This window comes from Alosa alosa, chromosome 16, assembly GCF_017589495.1.
Source record: "Alosa alosa isolate M-15738 ecotype Scorff River chromosome 16, AALO_Geno_1.1, whole genome shotgun sequence".
Classification (NCBI taxonomy): Eukaryota; Metazoa; Chordata; class Actinopteri; order Clupeiformes; family Clupeidae; genus Alosa; species Alosa alosa.
In genome coordinates this window covers 22,093,966-22,113,816 of record NC_063204.1, presented here as the reverse complement: position 1 = coordinate 22,113,816, position 19,851 = coordinate 22,093,966, and the positions used below count along the sequence as shown (strand labels likewise).

At 43.9% G+C, this 19,851-nt stretch overlaps 2 protein-coding genes across 4 annotated transcripts in view; both read right to left on the bottom strand.

The window, feature by feature from the left end:
- Positions 1 to 1,658: 1,658 nt before the first annotated feature.
- c1ql3a (complement component 1, q subcomponent-like 3a) lies at positions 1,659 to 6,403 on the bottom strand. The gene is made up of 2 exons (XM_048265706.1): positions 5,134 to 6,403; positions 1,659 to 3,141 (listed from the first exon to the last, which is right to left on the bottom strand). The coding sequence occupies exons 1-2, from the start codon at positions 5,722 to 5,724 to the stop codon at positions 2,962 to 2,964; spliced, it is 771 nt and encodes a 256-aa protein (XP_048121663.1). The 5' UTR covers positions 5,725 to 6,403; the 3' UTR covers positions 1,659 to 2,961.
- Positions 6,404 to 9,344: 2,941 nt separating this feature from the next.
- Positions 9,345 to 19,851, bottom strand: part of rsu1 (Ras suppressor protein 1) — a 37,453-nt gene continuing 26,946 nt past the window's right edge. For all 3 annotated transcript variants that reach the window (XM_048266401.1, XM_048266402.1, XM_048266403.1), the window contains one exon: positions 9,345 to 10,787. In XM_048266401.1, the coding sequence (XP_048122358.1) occupies positions 10,685 to 10,787 (103 nt within the window). In that variant the 3' untranslated portion in view covers positions 9,345 to 10,684. The remainder of the gene's footprint in view (positions 10,788 to 19,851) is intronic.

The window sequence follows — 19,851 nt, the reverse complement described above, 5'->3', positions numbered from 1 at the left end:
GTGTGTGTGTGTGTGTGTGTGTGTGTGTGTGTGTGTGTGTGTGGTGTGTGAGCAAGAGTTGGGCTGGAAAGAGCCAAAGGAGGAAGAGATGGGGAAGAGTTTAAGGGGAGGATATTCCAGCTCAAGTGGAGCACCCGTGGAGGGAGGAGGAGTAACAGGAGGAACAGCCGGCACCTCATTAGTGGGTCTGGGCTTGGGCAAGGGGATCAGAATGGCTCTGTATATCTGCAGGGTCATTTGGAGTAACACACACACACACAAACACACACACATACACACACACACGCATACACACATGCACCCACACACATGCACACACACACACACACACACACACACACACACACACACACACACACACACACACACACATGCACACACACATACATACACACACACACACACACACACACACACACACACACACACACACACACACACACACACACACACACACACACACACATAGGCACAAGCACAGGCACATGCAAACATGAAACAACCCACTCACAAAATTAAGCACACACCTAAAACACATATATGCTCATACAATGGCATGCATGCACATATACACATACAGAAGCATGATAATTCATTTACAATGCAGACAGATACACACACAGGCATCTACATACAGCATACTGTTCATTCATACACACTAACACAAACTAATGCACACTCTCAACTCACTGAAGATGCTGACACACACACACACATATTTTAATGGTATAAATTAAAATGCTAAGCCTCTTTGCACTGGGAAATTATTCTCCAAGGGACTACGAATGTTGGACATATGACCTGCTGTTCTGTTCCTCAAATCAAAAGAATGACTTCTCATTTTTTAAAGGAGTCCCAGTCCCAATCCCAGCCTGGACCCCGAGACATCCCAGGCCAGACTGGTCAACCATCTGGGCTGCTAACGAAGATGTGGAGGTGTGAATCTTATGTCTCCTTTGTCCTCCTCCCTAACACTTCTCTCTTTTGCTCTCTCTCTCTCTCTCTGTTTCTCTCTCTTGCTCTCTCTCTCTCGTGAGTTTCAGTCGGCTATCCTCGCCATTTTATGGCTCTTCAAAATTGTTTTGAACTGAGGAGGGAAAGCAAATCAGCCACTGAGATGGCATACAGTCTCAAGTACTGCTCTGTTTTAAAGGAGGACAGTCTCAGGAAAACAGTGAACTAGGCAAATAAATAAAACACAGAGGAAAATAAAATAAAAACACAGAGAGAGAGAGAGAGAGAGAGAGAGAGAGAGAGAACACTGCAACATGCAAGCCTGTTCTAAATACATTGAATTGATAGATATAACAGGCATATTGTTTTTTATTCCTGTAAAAATGTGCCAACCTCATTTGCCAAATAATGTCGCACAAACAGTTGCTTTATAAACCATCAATAAAAACTGGGAAGTCCCAGGTACCTCTACCAACTTAAGATTCGTCAGTTGTGAATAAATTACTAAAAATACTGTCTATAAACCTACCACTATACACATCCTATACACCTCCTACATACCAAGTCACAGGCAATATAACATGCCTGTTAAGGAAGAGCCGTGATTTGCATTTCCCAAAATTCTGATGCACTTTCTATTGTGTGAAACAATTCTACACCCACCAGAACAACTTTTCCACCTCGACAGAGTTTTGAGTGTGACGTTTTTTTATTATAGCGTAATATACTCTACATACATTGCTGTAGCACTGTGCTCTTTGAACATTTGTACATTGAAGGGGAGAGAAAAATAATCACTACACTATTTACATATAAAATAAGTAGCAATATCAACAGTCACTGTAATTCTTCAACTCTCAGTAAGATACATACACATTTACATATCCAAGCACTCAGTTTCTGCATAGGGCTTTCAAGATCACTTGAACTGTTTTTTCCCATTGTATAGCGTAGATATGTTGGTGGCAAAGGGGGCACGAGGACTTGGTCTTTACCCCAAAAAGGGGATTGGAACTTTCAGCACATTCTGAACTAGATACTGTAGGTCTACTGCAGGTAAAACAGGGAAAATGATGGTTGTGCTTTAACACCTGGCAACACAGACACATCTGATTGTGATGTACTGTGTTGATTTGTTTTTCCCAAGTATACAAGACTATAATTATTCTCTTTTAGGGGCCCATCCCAATTGCACATATTCATAATACAGATCATTAGTGCACCTCTATTATAAGTGTTATTTAACAGCATGTATTAGTAGCTATTTCATTAGTGTTCCAATTGTGTTGAACAAATTCCTCTTCGTAGCTTTCAAAATGTTGGTTTAAAATATTTTCAATAAAAAATAAAAGGAGAAAAAGGACAGAATCAATAGTAACCTCATCTATAATGAGCAGCCTATTGTTGAGGTTCACTAATATTTAATGTTTGAAAGGTTACATAGGAGTCTCCTCAAACTCCTCAGAACGATGTCAGAGTTGCCAGGTGTGAAAACATCATATCCTGTTATGACAAATAATGGGTATATTCAAGTTATGGTTGCCTTCACTGTCAACATTATTGCACATATTAATTTTAGACTCATATATGATTTAAAAAAATGGTCATTCTGGTTCATTTTTTTGTCAATTCATCTACAGGATCAGAGAGGCCTGTTCACTCACCATTGACTTGTTTTGGTGACTGACGGCCAACAATATCTGCTTGACTTGCAAACACTTGTTTTGACATTTCTGCCGGTAGATATGTTCTCCCCAATATAAACAGTGCGACTATGAGCCCCTCGAGTAGAATGCTTCTGTCCCGCCCTCAACTCTCATAGCTTTTCTGTCCGCCTGAGGATGCTCTGCCCCACCCACCCCTGCTCACTAACTCCACTGCATAGTGGAAGGGGTGGTAGTGGGGCTATAGGCCAAGGGAGAGAAAGACAGAAAGAGGGGGAAACTGAAAGAGAGGGGGGGAGGGGGAGAGAGAGGTCCATGGGGGCTGAAGCATGTGACACGTCTCTTAATCAGCGTAGATGATGAAACCGGAGAAGGTGCTGTATTTATTATTGTTGCCTCCATGGGCCTTGCCGCCATCCAGTTTAACGTAGACCTCATCCCCCGGCTCCAAGTGAAGGACGGCACTGTTGCTGGCGTAGTCATAGTTCTGATCAGCATCTTGAGCGATGGCACTGGCTCGCACCTGTGAATGGACATATGAATTGAATAAAATGCTCCATTCACATTCCTTAATTTTAAAATACATTCATAAATATACTTGCAACAGACTGATTCAAAATCCAAGTGACCCATGAAAGATCTGTAATTTTAGGAGGATATCCTCCCGAATGTCCAATGGAGGTTGAAGAAACCATTTCAGCACCATGGCCAGCGCCATGATTTTTTTTTGTTCAGTTTAATACATGCCTTCAAAACAGAGAGGTACTTAAACTAATTGTTTGTTCAGTTATTGGTTACTGAGAGGTATTGGCTACTTTGTAGCTATAGGCCTCCACAAATTCCTCGAATTGATTTACATTAGAAATAAAGCAGGCAGCGGTATCTTGAAATTGATAAGGTCTTTGCCATCAACGCATATGCTAAAGGAAACGTTGATGAGGAGATTTCACATCATCAAGTTTGGGAAATATGAATTAGAGTGCGATCCTTGCTGATTAATTTATTCAATATGTAACGTAACAGACAGTATTTCATCACTAGAAAGCATTTCCAAAGTTGCGTCCCAGACTTTCGGGAGGTAAAATGTCGCTTTCAGGCTTAGATTGCAAGTGTAGGGAGTCTAAAACTGTTTGTGTGAGAAAACCCTTGTACTTTGCTTTTGTGTGGTTCTTGGAAACTCAAAATTAAAATAAGACAATAGGCCTAGAGTGGTTTTATTTCAGTTGTGTTTTGCTTTTTAAAAACCGACAAAATATCCTAATTGCGACACTTACTGTAATAGGCTAGTCGACCTGTGGATTAATCGATTTTTTTTGTACAGTAATTAGTAATAGGAAATGCTAGAACCACTGGGTTTTTAAAGGCATATATGTGATTACATCAAAATAAACAAAACGTCCATAGAAATATCTCCCTAAATTAGACACGTTTAACCACAGGCTTTGCCTGTCACATTAGCAGGGTGTAAAGGAAATTAGATTTAGCCCTCCACAGACGGAGCAGAGTCCCTTGTGCAGCGAAGCGGTCATAAGGCTGACAGGGAGGAGGGCGCTGAGAGGGAACGCTTGACGGGGTCGCTTCTTGAATCGTAGACAGAAACAGTCCCATAGTGACGCCGGGTGTCCCCTCTGAGTGTGTGGATTAGACATGCCTTCAGGCAGTTGTGTGTGCATTGAAAAACAGCACCGTGGCATTCTGAGAAGTTTTAAAGGCTGCTTTAAAGGTTAGCCTACTATAAACAGTTTCTCCACAGATGGTTTGACTCATGTCTGTACAACACATTAGTATTATCATTATTATTATAAGTATTATAGTTATTTATTACCATGTTTTAATTCAATGTTATTTTCATTCATGGGGTGGGGGTGGTGGGTTGCAAATGACACCTGTAGTAACAGTGGCCAAAAAGAGACTTTCCTCTCACTTCGCCATACCCTTACTGCTAAAGACCTATTTTTTATATATAGAATTAGGACACTCATAATAAGTCAGGATAGCCAACTTATGCTTAACATAGACTTAAAAAAGGTGGATAGTGACACGTGGGTCGGGAACGAAAAGGACTTTCACTCTCAAAATGTCCCGCCACGCTTCTGTAGAACAAGAAATGTATATCCTCAGCATTAGCCTATATCTACATACAAAAACACTCCTGGTTAAGCCGATTTGCCCGTTACAGAAAGAAGTCACAAGAGGGGAATGAAATATGCTGTACAGTTCCATTCGCCACAGATGAGAAATTACACCATTGTCACATGCCATGACAACTGTAAAACCAACAATTATTGACCAAAACACCCTTTCATGTGGGAATGACATATACTTTTTTGATCTCGGTTTCTAACAAAACATTTGCGCACACTTGGGTAGCCTACATCTCTGCGCAGCACGGGTAAATAAATGATTAATTTAAAGTAGGCCTGTGCTTTCAAAATATTTTTTTAGGATCGAAAGTGGGCTGTCGAACAACAGAAAACAGATATATAAATGTGTACAGCCTTGCAAGATAACTTACCTGTGTGTTCTTACAAAGGTCTGCCCACATGCTGGTGCCATCCCCGCCGCGCATCAGTACATGATAGGTGAAGAAATATATTCCCGGAATAGAACAGGTGAATTTCCCAGTTGTTGGATCGTAATGGTTGCCCAGGTTCGTGACCACGTCGTCGAATTTTAACACCTCATAGCCCTCGTGTTGCTTCTTAAGGCCTGCGTAAAAGGCGATTTTTGGAACAGTACTGTAAGTCGCTGCGCTGATCGCCCCCGCCGCGACATTCGGTCCTGGTGGCCCAGGTATTCCGGGGCGCCCCGGATCTCCCTTTTCTCCGGGTGGACCTGGTGGACCAGGTGGTCCCGGTTCACCAGGTGGACCCCGAGGTCCCACCTTTCCCGGCCGCCCCGGTTCCCCTTTCGGACCTTGTATAAAAGTAGGTAAAGACTGCATGAGGTTGTTGTCTCGTACGGTGTCTGCAGCTGCCGTGCTTGTCGGAGACTTGGTGCCGTATGGATCGCACACCATCCTGCAGGTGCCAAGCATCTCATAGTGCGCCGAAGTTCCAGCTGAGTTGACCAAGACCGGGATTAGGATCACCAGCACCAGGACCATGACGACTCCTAGCACCCCTGCAGCGATCAGTCGCTTCCTGCCGACTAACCTGGTCAGCGCAGGGCGGTCCTCTTGTCTACTTTTGGGCGAAATTTTGCTGGTTGATGGGGACCCTTCTAAGAAAAAAAAGAGACCCAATTTGCTTTGGCGTTAATGTTAATCACCCTTTTTGGGCCAAGCCCCAATCGTTTTTTTCCTCCTCCTCACTTTTTGTGCTGATGTTTGCTTATTCAAGTCTCACCAAATCTGAAAGTTCAGCCCTCTTCAGGCTTGTCGCGATCCAGTCGTCAGTGATTTAAGAAAAAACACTGCCTTCAGCATCTCTCCGTGTCTCGGCGCCAAAGCTCTCCAACCACGTGTGGGTGCGCCTTGTAAAGATTAAGAAAATAACACAAACTTCAGCGCCGGAAAAGCGCGCTATCCCAAATCCACTAATTCTGGAGTCAGACAGAATCCCCCTTAGCCTTTTTAAAGTGTACCACTGCGTACAAATACCGAGTTGGATAGCTGGGGAATAACACAAGGGAAAGGCGTTAGTTTGCTTTCAGGCGGAGGTAGATGTCATCGAGATCTGGAGAGCTGGATGTCTCTGCCTGTTTAGAGTTGTGAGCGCAGCGCCTGAGCAGAAGGGAGAGGGAGGGAGGGAGAGACCGAGGCGCGCAGTCTTTTAAGAGATGGAAATGCTGCCTGCCCACTGCCACCCTTGCCGCTATTTTGACACATTTCCCTGCCTGACAGCTGTGGAATCAGTATCAAGGCGAACGCTTCACTATTAGGCAGAGGCATGCATCACGAGCAATTTAAACGCCTTTTGTGATTAGTTATATTAGAATCGTGATTATAACCATGTGCTTATGAAGAGAGTTATGAAAAGAACCGACAAACACATCACAAAGACTAAAGGGACCGATAATTCGTCTGGAAAGGTTACATCAGTCATCGTTTTTTTGTGTGTGTGGAAAGTGCAGAAGGAAGTCAGACTAGTTATTGATGACACATTAATCAAACCTGTGTTCTAGGTCAGCGCACTTAGAAAATATCGGAAATGTTTCTCTATAGCATTGTACAAGTCCCTGAAAATGAGTTCTGAAGGTAGGGACGGATCATTAAAATGACATTTCTGCCAATATCAAACTTTACAAAGATTTATAGCCCCGCCGGCGCGCACACACAGATAATTTTGTCCACACACACAAATAATTTAAAACCATTGCTCACTAACTTGAACAGTGTGTATTCTTCACAGATCTGAAGAAGTCGTTATAGTTAAAGTCGGTGACGTGTCAGGGCATTTTTAGTTGCATTGTTTGTGGGCCATAGGATTACCGTGAGTGAGTCAGTACAAAAAATCTGTGTGGCTTTCTGGCTTTTATCTCTGAAAACTGATTTCGACTCCTGATATTCACTGAATTTCGCAAAGTTGTTATTTTGTTAAGAACGATATGAACCCGTTACATTTGCAGAGCCTTTTAATGGGGTGGGGCATCACATTACATGTAAGCTAGGCATAGCCCCCTTGTATGCCCTGGACACCCATGTAATGCCCACCTAGTCTCACTGCCCATTAGGTGGCATGGAGCATGCTCCCCAGCCGATCGCAACCGCTCCAAGTCTCCCTCGGTCCCATAAATCAAGCGCGAAAAATCAATGGATTTCGTTAGCAAGGGAACCATTGTGTCCTTGAGACAGTGAGTTGCATAGAGAAAAGATGCAATCAAAAGCGAAAGAAAGAGAAAAAAACACATCTGCACGGGAAAGTGAAACAAAAGGCTAAAAAGTAATCAGAGTGACCAAGAAAAACTATACAGACTGCATTATCACATTTTTGAGTGGAGGTGAAACAGTGCTTTTCTGAAAAGGTCAGTTAGTAATTGTTGTGAGTGATCTTCCATAATGAGCCATTGCATTAGGACTGGCATCCATTTGAACCTTAGGAAGAAGATAAAATACATTGATTCAAAGAGAAAATGTTTGAATTTTGGTTACAAATGAACAGCCTGTTTATATTTTCACTGTGAAACTTGATCCTCAATGCCTTTATATCCTAGGGTTGTAGTACAAAGTGTGTGTGTGTGTGTGTGTGTGTGTGTGTCCATATGCGTGTGCATGTGCTTTTGTCTTCGCCCTAAAAGAACATGATGTGTACAAGTAACAGTCAACTGTTGGAAAGCTCAAGTATGCTGAAGAATAGAGGGAGGCAGGGAGCAAGAGACAGAGACAAAGTGAAGGAGAGAAAGAGAGAGAACACCTAAATATGTGCAGGAAAATGTGTGAGGCACCCCCTGCTTCATCCTCTGTGCTTCCAAATTGGGCCTGGAAATGTGGACAGATGTGCCTGCTGTGTGTGTGTGTGCGTATGGAGAGAGAGAGAGAGAGAGAATGTGGAGGATAGACAGGGCCCCTCACCGTGTCTTAGACAGATTAATAAAAATTCAGAGGAGCCATGAGGGACGAAGGTGTTTGTGACGACACCTAACTTAGGCGCACCACCCTTCTCCATCCCTGTGAACACACACACACACACACACGGATGCACACTTGAGTGGAGACAGAGTGCTCAAAGGTCAGCCCTCACACATCTAATCTCCCGTCATAGCCTGAGAGGTCCATGGCATGGCGTCCTGTGGTGGGATCACTTCTGGAGGTGTTAGATCCCTCATCCCCGTTTCACCTCACGGGCCTCTCTTCCGCTGCTTAGCTCTCCTCCCACCTCGCCACTCGCTCCTGTCTTTCTTCTTCCTCTTCACCCTTCATCCCCTCGTATTTCTCAGAACTTTTGTCCTCCTTTCTCCCTCTCCTTACTCCAGTTTGTGCACACTCTCAATCATTCGATTTTTTTTCTCTTTGCTTGTGCTTTGCTTCCCTGAGAGTTCTGTGCTATAAAACTGTTATCCAAAATGATCTCAAAACGCTTAGGGATGCTACATTGCAATGTTCCAAGAGGGGACTAGGTAGCAACAGGGGAAGTAGATATCGTAAAACTCCTTTCTACTAAATATCTATTAGTTTTGGGGGGCTCCCAAGGTGATGTAATTGATGGGGGGAAACAATTTGAACTTACAATTCTTGAATCATTGTTGAGTTTAACACAATATGACTAAGAGTCATAGAGGTACAGTATATGGTGGGATTCTATTTTTATATACATCATCATTCATCCTGTTCTATATGTATTGTTGTCCTAGTAGTATTTCTGTATTTTTCTAAGGAATAACCTGTATGGTATCATAAAAAGAGCCAAAACATTTTGTCTTTATTATTTTGTCTGCAGAAATATGGCATTGTGCTGAGTCACTCGTCACAGGTCTGAAGGTAAACGTGATGCTCTTTAGACCCCAGAACTTCCTCCTTTTCCCCAGTCTTTGATGCTTAGTCTTTGATATCCTCCCCCCACTGCGATAGGTCATGCTATGTGACAGACCGATATGCTATCCTGCACTTCCTTTCAAACACCTCATAAAGAAAAACATTTGTATCAGGAAGTGTTCAATGCTGCCTTGGCCTATTTCACTCTATGGGGTAGAATAACATTATCCAAACACTGTTCGTATTCATCAAGATTGCTTATACAAAACAGAAATGAAACATTGAGAACAGAGAAAAGGAGACAATCTTCCATGTGGATTGCACAAAAATGATTGCTTTACTTGAAAGGCAGCTAAAAAGTAGACATGTACAAATACATACGTGGGTGGCACAAAGTTCAATGGAACAGAGTTAAAAATGATTACATTCGGTCATCAGAGTGTTGATGAAATGTTTCCGGACCCTTTTCAGAAGGCAAATATTTATTGTAAAATAAGTGTAACCTGACCTGATTAAATCATTTGAAGTCTGGAATAAACACAAAGTCTTACTGTTGTCTCAACTCAGACACATTCAGAAAGTAGTGGCCCAACGAGAATATAATGACTACACCCATGTCCCGAAGGGCTTACCCCTCTGTTGAACTTGGCCAATGGACATGACCAGTCCATTGTTGGAGCAACATGTCTGCCATCCAAAACAAAACGGTGGAGCTGGGAGTATGCAGAAAACAAGCAATTTTCAACATTCCATCAAGCGAAACCATTCCGATCTGTCTGTAATGGCTGACAACACCAAGCAGGGGAATGGGCAGGAGGCAAGCCCCCCCAACCCGGCCCTATCCAAACCCCCCCCTCCCCAAAAAAAACCTCCCACCCTCTTGGGAGACTGCACACAAAAACCTCTTCGCAGACGGAGTTAAGATCCCCTAAACCCCGACCAAAATCCCCCTCTGCTTATGCAACAGCCTTGCCGAGCAAAGCCCGGGTGCGGCGAGACGGAGGCAGTGACGGTGGTGGTGGTGTTGGAGACTGCTCTAGTGAGAAGATGGCTTTTCTGATGGCCTTGTTTGTGTGGGGCTCGGATCAGGCCGGGGTGGGGAATCAGATAATACCCTCCACCTCTCCAGAGAGGCCTAGGAGAGATGCTCTTGTGTGGCATATGCAATGGATACCAAATAATTAGCACCTCCAAGAGCAAAACAAGATCTTGGAACAGAAAAATGAAAGTTTGCTCAACTTTTACAGCATCAGCAACATAAGGAATTGCAGGACTTGTTTCATGGTGCGTGGAGGTTAATCTCTGCACAAATTGCTTTGGCTTCATTTACAGACGTTTAGACTTGCGATTGCTTGCATTCAGCTGAAGGCCACTCGTTACAATAGGGGTTGAATAAGAAGGTTCTTTTGTAAATATACAGACATTTGAAAAATAAAGGACTGCTTGAAGCTTTGAGTGACACAGTGAGCGGCAGTTAAAAAAACACAATAAAGTGTAACATGATTAATACAACACATACAAGCCGTACAAAATGTCGTTTTTTTTCTCTGTGTTTGTTGGATAAATAAATAGAAAAAATAATGGGGAAGGCACATGCAGTGAGGTCCAGCGAGGACAGGCTCCGGCGTTCGTCTTGGCCATTCGTCGGTCCCCCTCACTTGTTCTTGGCGGCCAGCGGCTTGCGGCTGATCTTCTTGGTCTTGTCGTTGTTCTTCTTGGGGGGTTCTGGGTTGGCCTGCATGTGTCGGCCGTAGAGACTGTGGAGAGAAGAACGCACACGTTTCAGGGTCCACACCTCAGCTGGGAGAAAGGGGTATATTATTGAAAAGCTAAACTGAAGCTAACAATGTGGGAGAGGAAGTGCCCGTGATCTCGCACCGCTCTACTGGATCCACAACAGATCAGGACCATATCCACAATCATCTGACATCTGGCTATAAATCACAAACTAACAAACAGGTATGTGGAGATCTGATATATCTTGCTCTTGCTATTAAAGCAGTACATTAACATTACAATTAAAGCAGTACATTAACATTACAATTAAATTGCTAGAGCCAGCAGCTAATGTAGCCAGGCAGCTACAGTGCTCCCAGAGTGTAATGCTGTAGCTGCCTGGCTGTAGTAAAATGTACTTCGGATTGTATCAGAAATCAAATTGATTGAATGAGACAATGCATTAACAGTACAAAAAGTACAAGAACTAAAGGCCAATATGCTGTGATACAGTCATGTAAAAAAATATTAACATCTGACCAATTTCTAGCATTTCGAAAATATTTTTCTTTGATTTAGCATACACTTTGTTGCAAATAATTATGAAATGAATTCTGAAAAGCATGAATACAGTCATCCTATCACCTTTTAGGATTGGAATTAGAATTGATGCACATCAATATAAATGAACAGTTGGGAGTGAAAACGCCCATGGGCCACCATCATATTTCCATCGTGATGCTACATCAAATGCTGTTCGAGGCGTGGAAACCAAACAAGATCTCATTGATGATGCAGCGCAGGCAGATTCATCCTCCACAGCCTGCCTGTTCAGTTCAGGGCTCAACAGAGCCAGCTGTGTGCTATCCTGCAGCAGAGAACCGCTCCGAGCACAGAGCTGCCATTATACTGATATAAGGCCCCAGCACATACGACCTAAGAGGCCAAGGGGAGAGGAGAAGAGAGAGAAGACAGAAGAGATGTAGAGAGAGAAAGAGAGAGAGGGCGAGGGGGGGTCAAAAGAGAGAGCAGAGGGAAAGAAGGAGACACAGAGAGAGTGAAAGAGAGGAGACAGGCAAACAAGAGGACAGAGAGACTGAAACGGGTGAAGGAGGCTACGAGCCATTTCCAGTCCACTGCGCCTCTCGTTGCGAGAGCCACTCATGGCTTCTGTAACAGTGACAAAGAGGAGAACCGAGCGAGCAAGACAGAGAAAGACAGAGGGGGGGAGGGAGAGAGGGAGAGATAGAGATAGAGGGAGGGAGAGAGGGAGGGGAAGGAGGGATGGAGAGAGAGAGAGAGGGAGAGAGAGAGAGAGAGAGCAGACATAAGCCTGAGAGGGTCAGTAAAACGAAAGCTGGTGCAAACACGGTCAGAAAACAGGGAAATAAAGAGCGCGGAGCATCAAATAATGAGTGTGCTGCACGTGTGCACACTCACAAACCACAGAGCGGATCAGAGAGGGACAACTGAACTAGCCAAGAGGGTTGTGATTCGTGGCGAGGGGGGCCTGGTGGCAGAGTCCATGTGCTGGCTGTAGAGGGCACTGATTGATGCGCCACACCGCCACGCCCCACTCCGGGCCCCGGTAATAAGTGGCACTGATTGGATGTTGACAAAGTGGCGTATAATTAGAGTGGCTCTGGAGCAAGCACAGGCCCCGTCAGGGATGGCCCTTCCGCGTAATTAAAAACTGCCATTAAACAGGGGGGGCAAATAAATCTAATTGCAGCACAGGGAAAGGTCAAGTAGCACCTCCTAGTGTGCCTAGTGAGTTCATATCAAATATTTACCACAGCATGGAGGTGTGTGTGTGTGTGTGTGTGTGTGTGTGTGTGTGTGTGTGTGTGTGTGTGTGTGTGTGTGTGTTTGTAGACTGAGGAAAGAGATCCATAATTACACACACAAACATCTTATTTGTCTTTAACACACCAAGTAATGCAGAGGAACTGATAGAGCAATTCGCACAGACATTCCCTCCACTTCAGGCTCAGATATACTTTGGTGGACACGGATATGGACATATGCACATTGGTGTTTCAAAAGTATTGTCATTTTACTGTTGCAAATTGCCCTCTCACACACAAGCTGCACATCTCTACGTCATGTGAATCTACAGCAAACAGCTACTGAACAAGCTACATTTGTTTTACAGGTCTCTATTTTCTCTACACTTTCTCTTCATAGACTTTTATTCCTCCATCTAGATAGATAGATAGATACCTACAGTAGCTTTGATTATCATTGCTAGTAATCTAGTAAATAATTTGCTGAAGCAGGAGTTAATGAACATTTCATTGCATACAGACCGTGCGGATAACTAACTTGTGTGCAGAGACCATATGCAGACCGTGTCCGCAGAGGTACTCTCATCTTAAACCAATGCATCCAATTTCACTCAAAAAGCCATAAAACCGCTCAAGTTCTAATCTTTTCAACTTTAGAATTCAGAAAGGCAGACCGAAGTAACCATACAAACTTCTTACTGTTTGAATCTTCCTCACTAAAATATACTCCTCTCAAACACGGTATGTGTATAGGCCTATGTATATTGACTATATCAAGTGCATGTTTAGAGAAAACTATCATGAGCATTTTGCCATCATTTTGAAAATGACACACACACACACACACACACACACACACACACACACACACACACACACACACGCAGCCTTCCGGCAGACATGGGCAGCTTTCCCTGTGCACCAGTGACGATGGGCAGGCAGTGTTAAATGTCTGCTGAAGTGCGCTGGAGAGGCTGGCTGCTCTTTCTCTCCAGGGCTGCTTGGCTGCTTGTCATGACCCAGCTTCAGAGCTCTCCCCTGGGGCCCGCTGGGGCCTTAGTGCCCCACCCTCCTCCCCTCTCCCTACGCCTGTCTGCCGGCCTAGTGCCCCTCACAGTGCAGGGCAGCGAGGCACAGAGAGAGGACCACCCCCAAGGGGCAGGCACTACAGCAGACCCCACAGGGACCTCTCAAGACTGAGAGAGCCAACCGTTTGACAGACAGCTCTCCATCTCGGCCTGCCAGAACACGCGCACACACACACACACACGCCAAAAATTCTCTGTCACGATGCAAGCTATGCAATTTTTTTTTTTTTTTTTTTAGATATATTTAATAGGATTAAGCAGATTCTTGGTTTCCAGGCATGGCAGAAAAATGTTTAATTCAGCGTGGTTCAAATCAAGTTGCGTTTCATGGAAGATGCTGATGCAGAGGCTCAGTGCACGTCATCTTTCCTTTCACATGGGACATGAGACCGAAATGGAGAGAATGAGGTAGAATGAGAAAAGAAAGAATGAGAGAAAAGAGAAATGAAAGAGAAGAGAAGGGAGGGGCCGAAGAGAAAGATGCCAAAATCCATCTTGGCAAAGCAGGGCCGTGTCAGTGTCCAGTGTGCAGACAGAATAACAGAATAATGTACATGTGTCACAACAATCCAAGTTTGTTTGCACAACTTCATCACCACAAAAGAAAATGGTCCATCCAGCAACAGAGATCAATCAGCAAAAGATGGATCACCTCTCTAAACTGATTGATCACGTGCCAACACCACGACTCTCCTCGATAAATGTGATTTGATGATGGGGAAAACTGGGGTGTGTGTTTGTGTGTGTGTGTGTGTGTGTGTGTGTACACACGTTTTGGTGTGTTTGTGTACATTTGATTTGGTGTTTGTATTCACACACGCACACCAATACACCTGAGCCGTTGCTATGGTAATCTTTACTTCTACTTCAAATATTTGGTCATGGTACTACCAACCTAAAGGATAGAGAGGCTACACTCACAAGAGAGCTGAAGGTCTATGGGCTTCTTACAAGGTTTCTTCAAGAGTTGCACATAAACAGCTGTATGAGAGTGGGAGTTGTCCAGGAGAATAGTTGGGATGACCATTCTATTGTGAGTAGGGGATCTCTGGGTTAAGATGGCTGGAAATTACTGATAAATGTATTAATTTCTTAAATGTGTGAATTAGAACTGTTATGAAGAATGTTTATGTAATACTGCAGTTTCTTTTAAATCAATAATGACATTTAATTGGAAGTGATGGGATGTTGTGGAGATCATACTGTACATAAAGCACTGGGTGTGTTGTTTATGTTAACTTTGTTAGATTTGAGTATAGGGTTTTATATCTGTAAGCATTCTTTATCTGTGATAGGATTGACCCTGCTGTATTGCTGTGTTAATGTCTCCACCAGAGTATTCATTCAAGAAGGTGGACGGGTTTATTTGGGAGCGTGACAGGGCTGACCGGTGTACTTGTGTTTTGTTGTGTTGTTTTTTTGGGGGAGTTGTGTGTGTGTGTGTGGGGGTTGATGTTGGTGCGGGGCATATTTATTTGTAAGTGTTTGTGAGGGTTTATTTGCGGCCATGACAGGAGTGACTGTGCTCTGCCCCCGAGGTGCTCTTCTGCCTCAGGGGCTGCTCGGGCTAAATGCGCCGGGAGGGATCAGTGCTGACAGATGCACGTAGATTTGTGCGCCCCGGCCGGGAGTAAATTGGCCCTGTTTTACATCAAGCTGATACGTACGTGTGTCTGTGTGTGTGTGTGTGTGTGGAGGGTGGGATCACTGAAGCGTTTTTTTCTCTGACAGAGTCCCGGCGGACTGACATGGCTGAGGAACATGCTGGGAATACTGAAGAAGCTCGGAAAGCACATGCCAAGAGCCGGGCTAGTCAAGATAATCGGTGGAGCCAGAAAGCCGTGGATGGATTGGGGAGGAAAACTGCTCTTCAGAAAGCAGCAAAAGCCCTCCTCCCCGAGCACTTTTATCACTCACAATTATATCACAGTGGACCCCTTTCACTTGATGAGCAAAAGTGTCTTTAACTCCTCTAAATATTTGTTCCCAGTGCCTCTCCTTCAGATGATTTTCCACCAAGCACTCGATAAGAAATAGAGACAGGGATCTAGAGCAAGAGAGAGAGAGAGAGAGAGAGAGAGAGAGTGTGTGTGTGTGTGTGTGTGTGTGGGTATGCTTGTGTGTGTGTGTGTGTGTCAGTGTCTGTATGTTTGCCCTGGGTTGATGTGGTCACAGTAGCGTTGTTATGCCACCAGTCCTTCGTCCCCAGCACGAGCTAAAAAGATTTCCCATTCGCCTGACTAACGCCCCGACGAGCACTTAGGGCCAATTAAAGCGAGCGACTGGAGCAGCCCAGTTAATGGAATCTGATTCCTGATGTGGCCTTGCAGCTCTTTACCTCCTCCAGCAATTCCACTCGGGTTAATTAATCTCTGTTACAGACAGCGAGGCCTGCAAGAGTGTCTGAGTGCCCACACATGCAGACACCTTATTCAAGCCTAAACCACAGAGCATTTAGAAATCCACTTGTGTGATATCGACAAGATAGCAAACTGCGCTAACTGGGAGCGCATACACTCACACATGTACTGTACACTTAGGACATGCAATATCCACCTCTCTGCTGTATCTGCTTAAGAGTTATATTTTAAGTGTAATTGCAGTTTAAATGAGTGTGTGTGTGTGTGTGTGTGTGCTACTCACATGATACATGTGACAGAGAATGGATGAACACTGATCAGGTATCAGCCTAGCATGTGCTTCCCCCATTTCCCAAAATCTTTCCGGAAAATTCCGATCATCCAACCCTAAGTTCTTCCTTAATGAGCTTCTCCTGTCCATTGCAGGGCCACTAAAGCATAGTCAAGCTTTCTAAGCATTTTCTCACCCCAGGGACTCCACTGCCAGAGTACATATGATAACTACCACCATATATCAAGACAAAATGTATGTGCATGCACATACAGTGTATATATAGAAGGACGTATACTGTACTAGCTTCTAGTCTATGACCCAGCCCTCAAACAAAGCAGCTATTACTCATGTTACATACAGCCAATGCTGGTAATTATCCCCATGACGCCGTTATTTCTGTGTGTTAGTCGTTATCCTCCCATTCATCACTTATGCCGATTACCTCAAGTGAACTTATTGATTTGCTCATTTACAAGATATGATGAGGATTTACAAAAAAAAATAAAATAAATAAAGATGTCCTCCTTTAAGGGCTTTCAGTAGAGATGTGATAAAATGTAGGCACTGGAGGAGAAATAAGAAAAAACAAAATCAATATCCGGGACTGGAATGAAAATCCCAAGGTTTCCAGAAGGGCTCGGTGTGCCCCAGATGCGAGGCTGCCGCAGACGCAAACCTTGAGCATCTCTGAGTGGATGACAACATCCCTGTTACCTTTAAATTAATCAGGCACGGCAAGGTCCTTTATATTTAAAGGTCAATCATAGTGCAGCAGAGGCAAGAAGATATGTTAATTTACAATGCTAATGTTAATGTGAAATAAGATAAAGTAATTTTTTTTTCTCTTTCTGAGAACAATACAAGCTATTACAGGCCCTTGAGGGTGTGCTTAGAATTATCCATGGCCATGAGTGCTTGTGTGACCCTGAACAAGGGCAGTACTAAGCCCATAAATAGGCAAATGTGGAAAACAATATTATTTGTACAGTGTACACTGCACAAACATTTAGTTGTGTACTAGCAATGTCTTTTGTAACTAGCAATGTCTTTGGAGCTTTTTGTTTCCACAGTTGTGTACAGACAAAAATAAACTACAGCGTCCAGCACATCTTGGACAGGGCAAGTAAAAATCCATGGCCCTGCTTGAAAAGATTCAATGATGATAACACACTCACATGACTCACACACACAACTATCCCCGACCGACCTACTGTTTTCATGCTCATTTGTTATGTGGGTAATATGACAAAAAAAGAAAGTAAACCTGCTCAAATATGTTCAACATTCAGTATTTACTGAAAGGTGCATAATTTGAGGTGCTTGCCATCCAGTGGCAAATTAGATGGGTAAATTTACCCCTTCATAAACTTTTGTTTATACTCAAAGATTTTACATTAGGTCTTTATCTCTGACCACTTTCAAGCCATGGCCTTTTGAAATTTTTATATAAAAATCCAATGGTGTTGCTTTCTTAACCCTGACGCCTAGTTTGCCAGGTTTAAAAAAGTTATAAGAGGAAAATATTTTTACTTGATGTGAAACACACACATAGGCTTACCTGTTTTTATGCTTTTTTGTTTGTTTGTAATATTTATTTTATCATTATTTTATTTATAAGCTAAGGTTGCTAGCACAGGTGTCTAAAAATAGACAAAAAGACTTGCACTTTCAGTTTGTAGTTTTGTGTTTGAAAATACAGTATTTGAGAAAAACATTGCATTTTAGGAAATAGCTGTTCTTTTTTTTTATTATTATTCTTTAACACTGACATGGCCCTCCAATCAGATGACATTGGCAAACGTGGGCCCCGGCTTATTTGAGTTTGAGACCCCTGCCTTAGGGGATGATGGAACATGAGCCTCTAGTAGCACGTGGACGTCCACAAAAGAGCCCGCCTCTGCCACCACCAACCAAACCAACTTCACCAGAATAGAGAGAAGGAGCACAGCTACACAACTACCGAGCCGGCAAGAGAATCACAGTTGACGACCCCAATCGGAGGTTCAGTGCATTGTGCATTGTGCCTAGAAACCATTCAGGAGTTGGGTATGAGGAGAACTAACTGCAATGGTCTCCAAGACCAGCAGACTAATATATCTGCAATGGGGGGACCTGTGGGTGACATTTAACACAGTGGCGAAGTGCCTGGCAGGGGGTGGAGGGGGGGGGGGTGCTGGTTAGGGAGTGGATTGTGGTTCTTCCCCATACGGGGGCCACTGGTTGTTGACTCTCTCTCTCTGCGACATGCCACGTGCTCACCCCCCTCTAATGAGCCGTCTGATTGATAACCTATAGGAAGCCAGCACTGCAGAGAGGGGGCAGGCTGCCAGGGCTTGGACTAATGAGAAGTGATGAATTCTCTCTCTCTCTCTCTCTCTCATTTCAACCCTTCCCTAGTGCATCTTCTTCTCAGAATATAGTTATAACTTTAATTGTAAACTCACACCAACGGTATCAAACACAACAAGTGTATTTGAAGACCCAAATACAATCTCTTTCTCTCTCTCACACACACATACAGAATTTGAGTTCAAGTCATCCAACAAGTGTACCACACACCACACACACACACACACACCTTTCCTGGGTGGGGCTCTTTCCCTTGCGGCGTGTGGCTGCTGTCTCCTGGAGCCTTCGTCTCTCAGCTGTGCTGGAGTCTCATTAGCGAGGCCCGGAGAGGCTCAGCGCTCCCAGTACAGCTAACACATGCAGGCTGGCCATGCACAAATGCACACAAGCCCCGGAGAGTTAGGACTGAGCAACGAGGAGAGACCCAATTCAGCTAGTGTTGAAGGGTGAGAGATCACCCATCTACACCCCCCCCTCTGTCTGTCTCTCTCTCATTCTGTCTCTCTCTTTCCCCCTTTCCTTTGGGTGTCTCTTCCTCTCCTTCCCCTCTACCTCTTATTCTGGGTCTCTCTCTTCCTCCCTCTCTCTCCTTCTCTTTCTCCCTCCCTTTCTTCTGAGTGGGTTGCGCTGAGTTATCAACAGATGCTAATTGACCGACAGCACCTTGTCCACTGGTCCTGCATGGGAGGCCTTCATGAAATGTAATTCAGTTTAACGCTGGCACACTCAAGTGCCCCCAAAAGCCTTTCTCCTGTCACCGCATGCTTGAGCGAAGAGACATTTGAAGAGAAAAAAAAAATATATCAAGAAATCTTAAAGCCTCTCTCTCGCTCTCTCAGCGTGTCCACCACTCTCACTCTCTTTTCTCCTCTCACCCTCCTTCTTTCGCTCTGAATATATGGATGGTTTTTAATAGAGGAATTTCATTTGGTTCTTTGATACTTCAGAGTTTTAGGCATCTTGCATTGCTGCTTGCTCTACATGCAAATGTAAACGCAGTCCATGCAAGAGCAGTCATCGCTCCCTTTTGTCCTTTGTGCAGAATAATACATATATAGAGATCACGTATATCAGGATATATAGATCAGGAAGTTAGACATCATAGCCTAAGCATGGCAATGATCTGTAATGAGGGCAATGAGGTTTGGAAAAAGAGGGTAAATGGAGGAGTCTCCTTTGAATAACTGGTGTACAATAGCTCTATCTAATACTCCTGAAGACGGCAACTCTTCCTAAAGAAACACAGA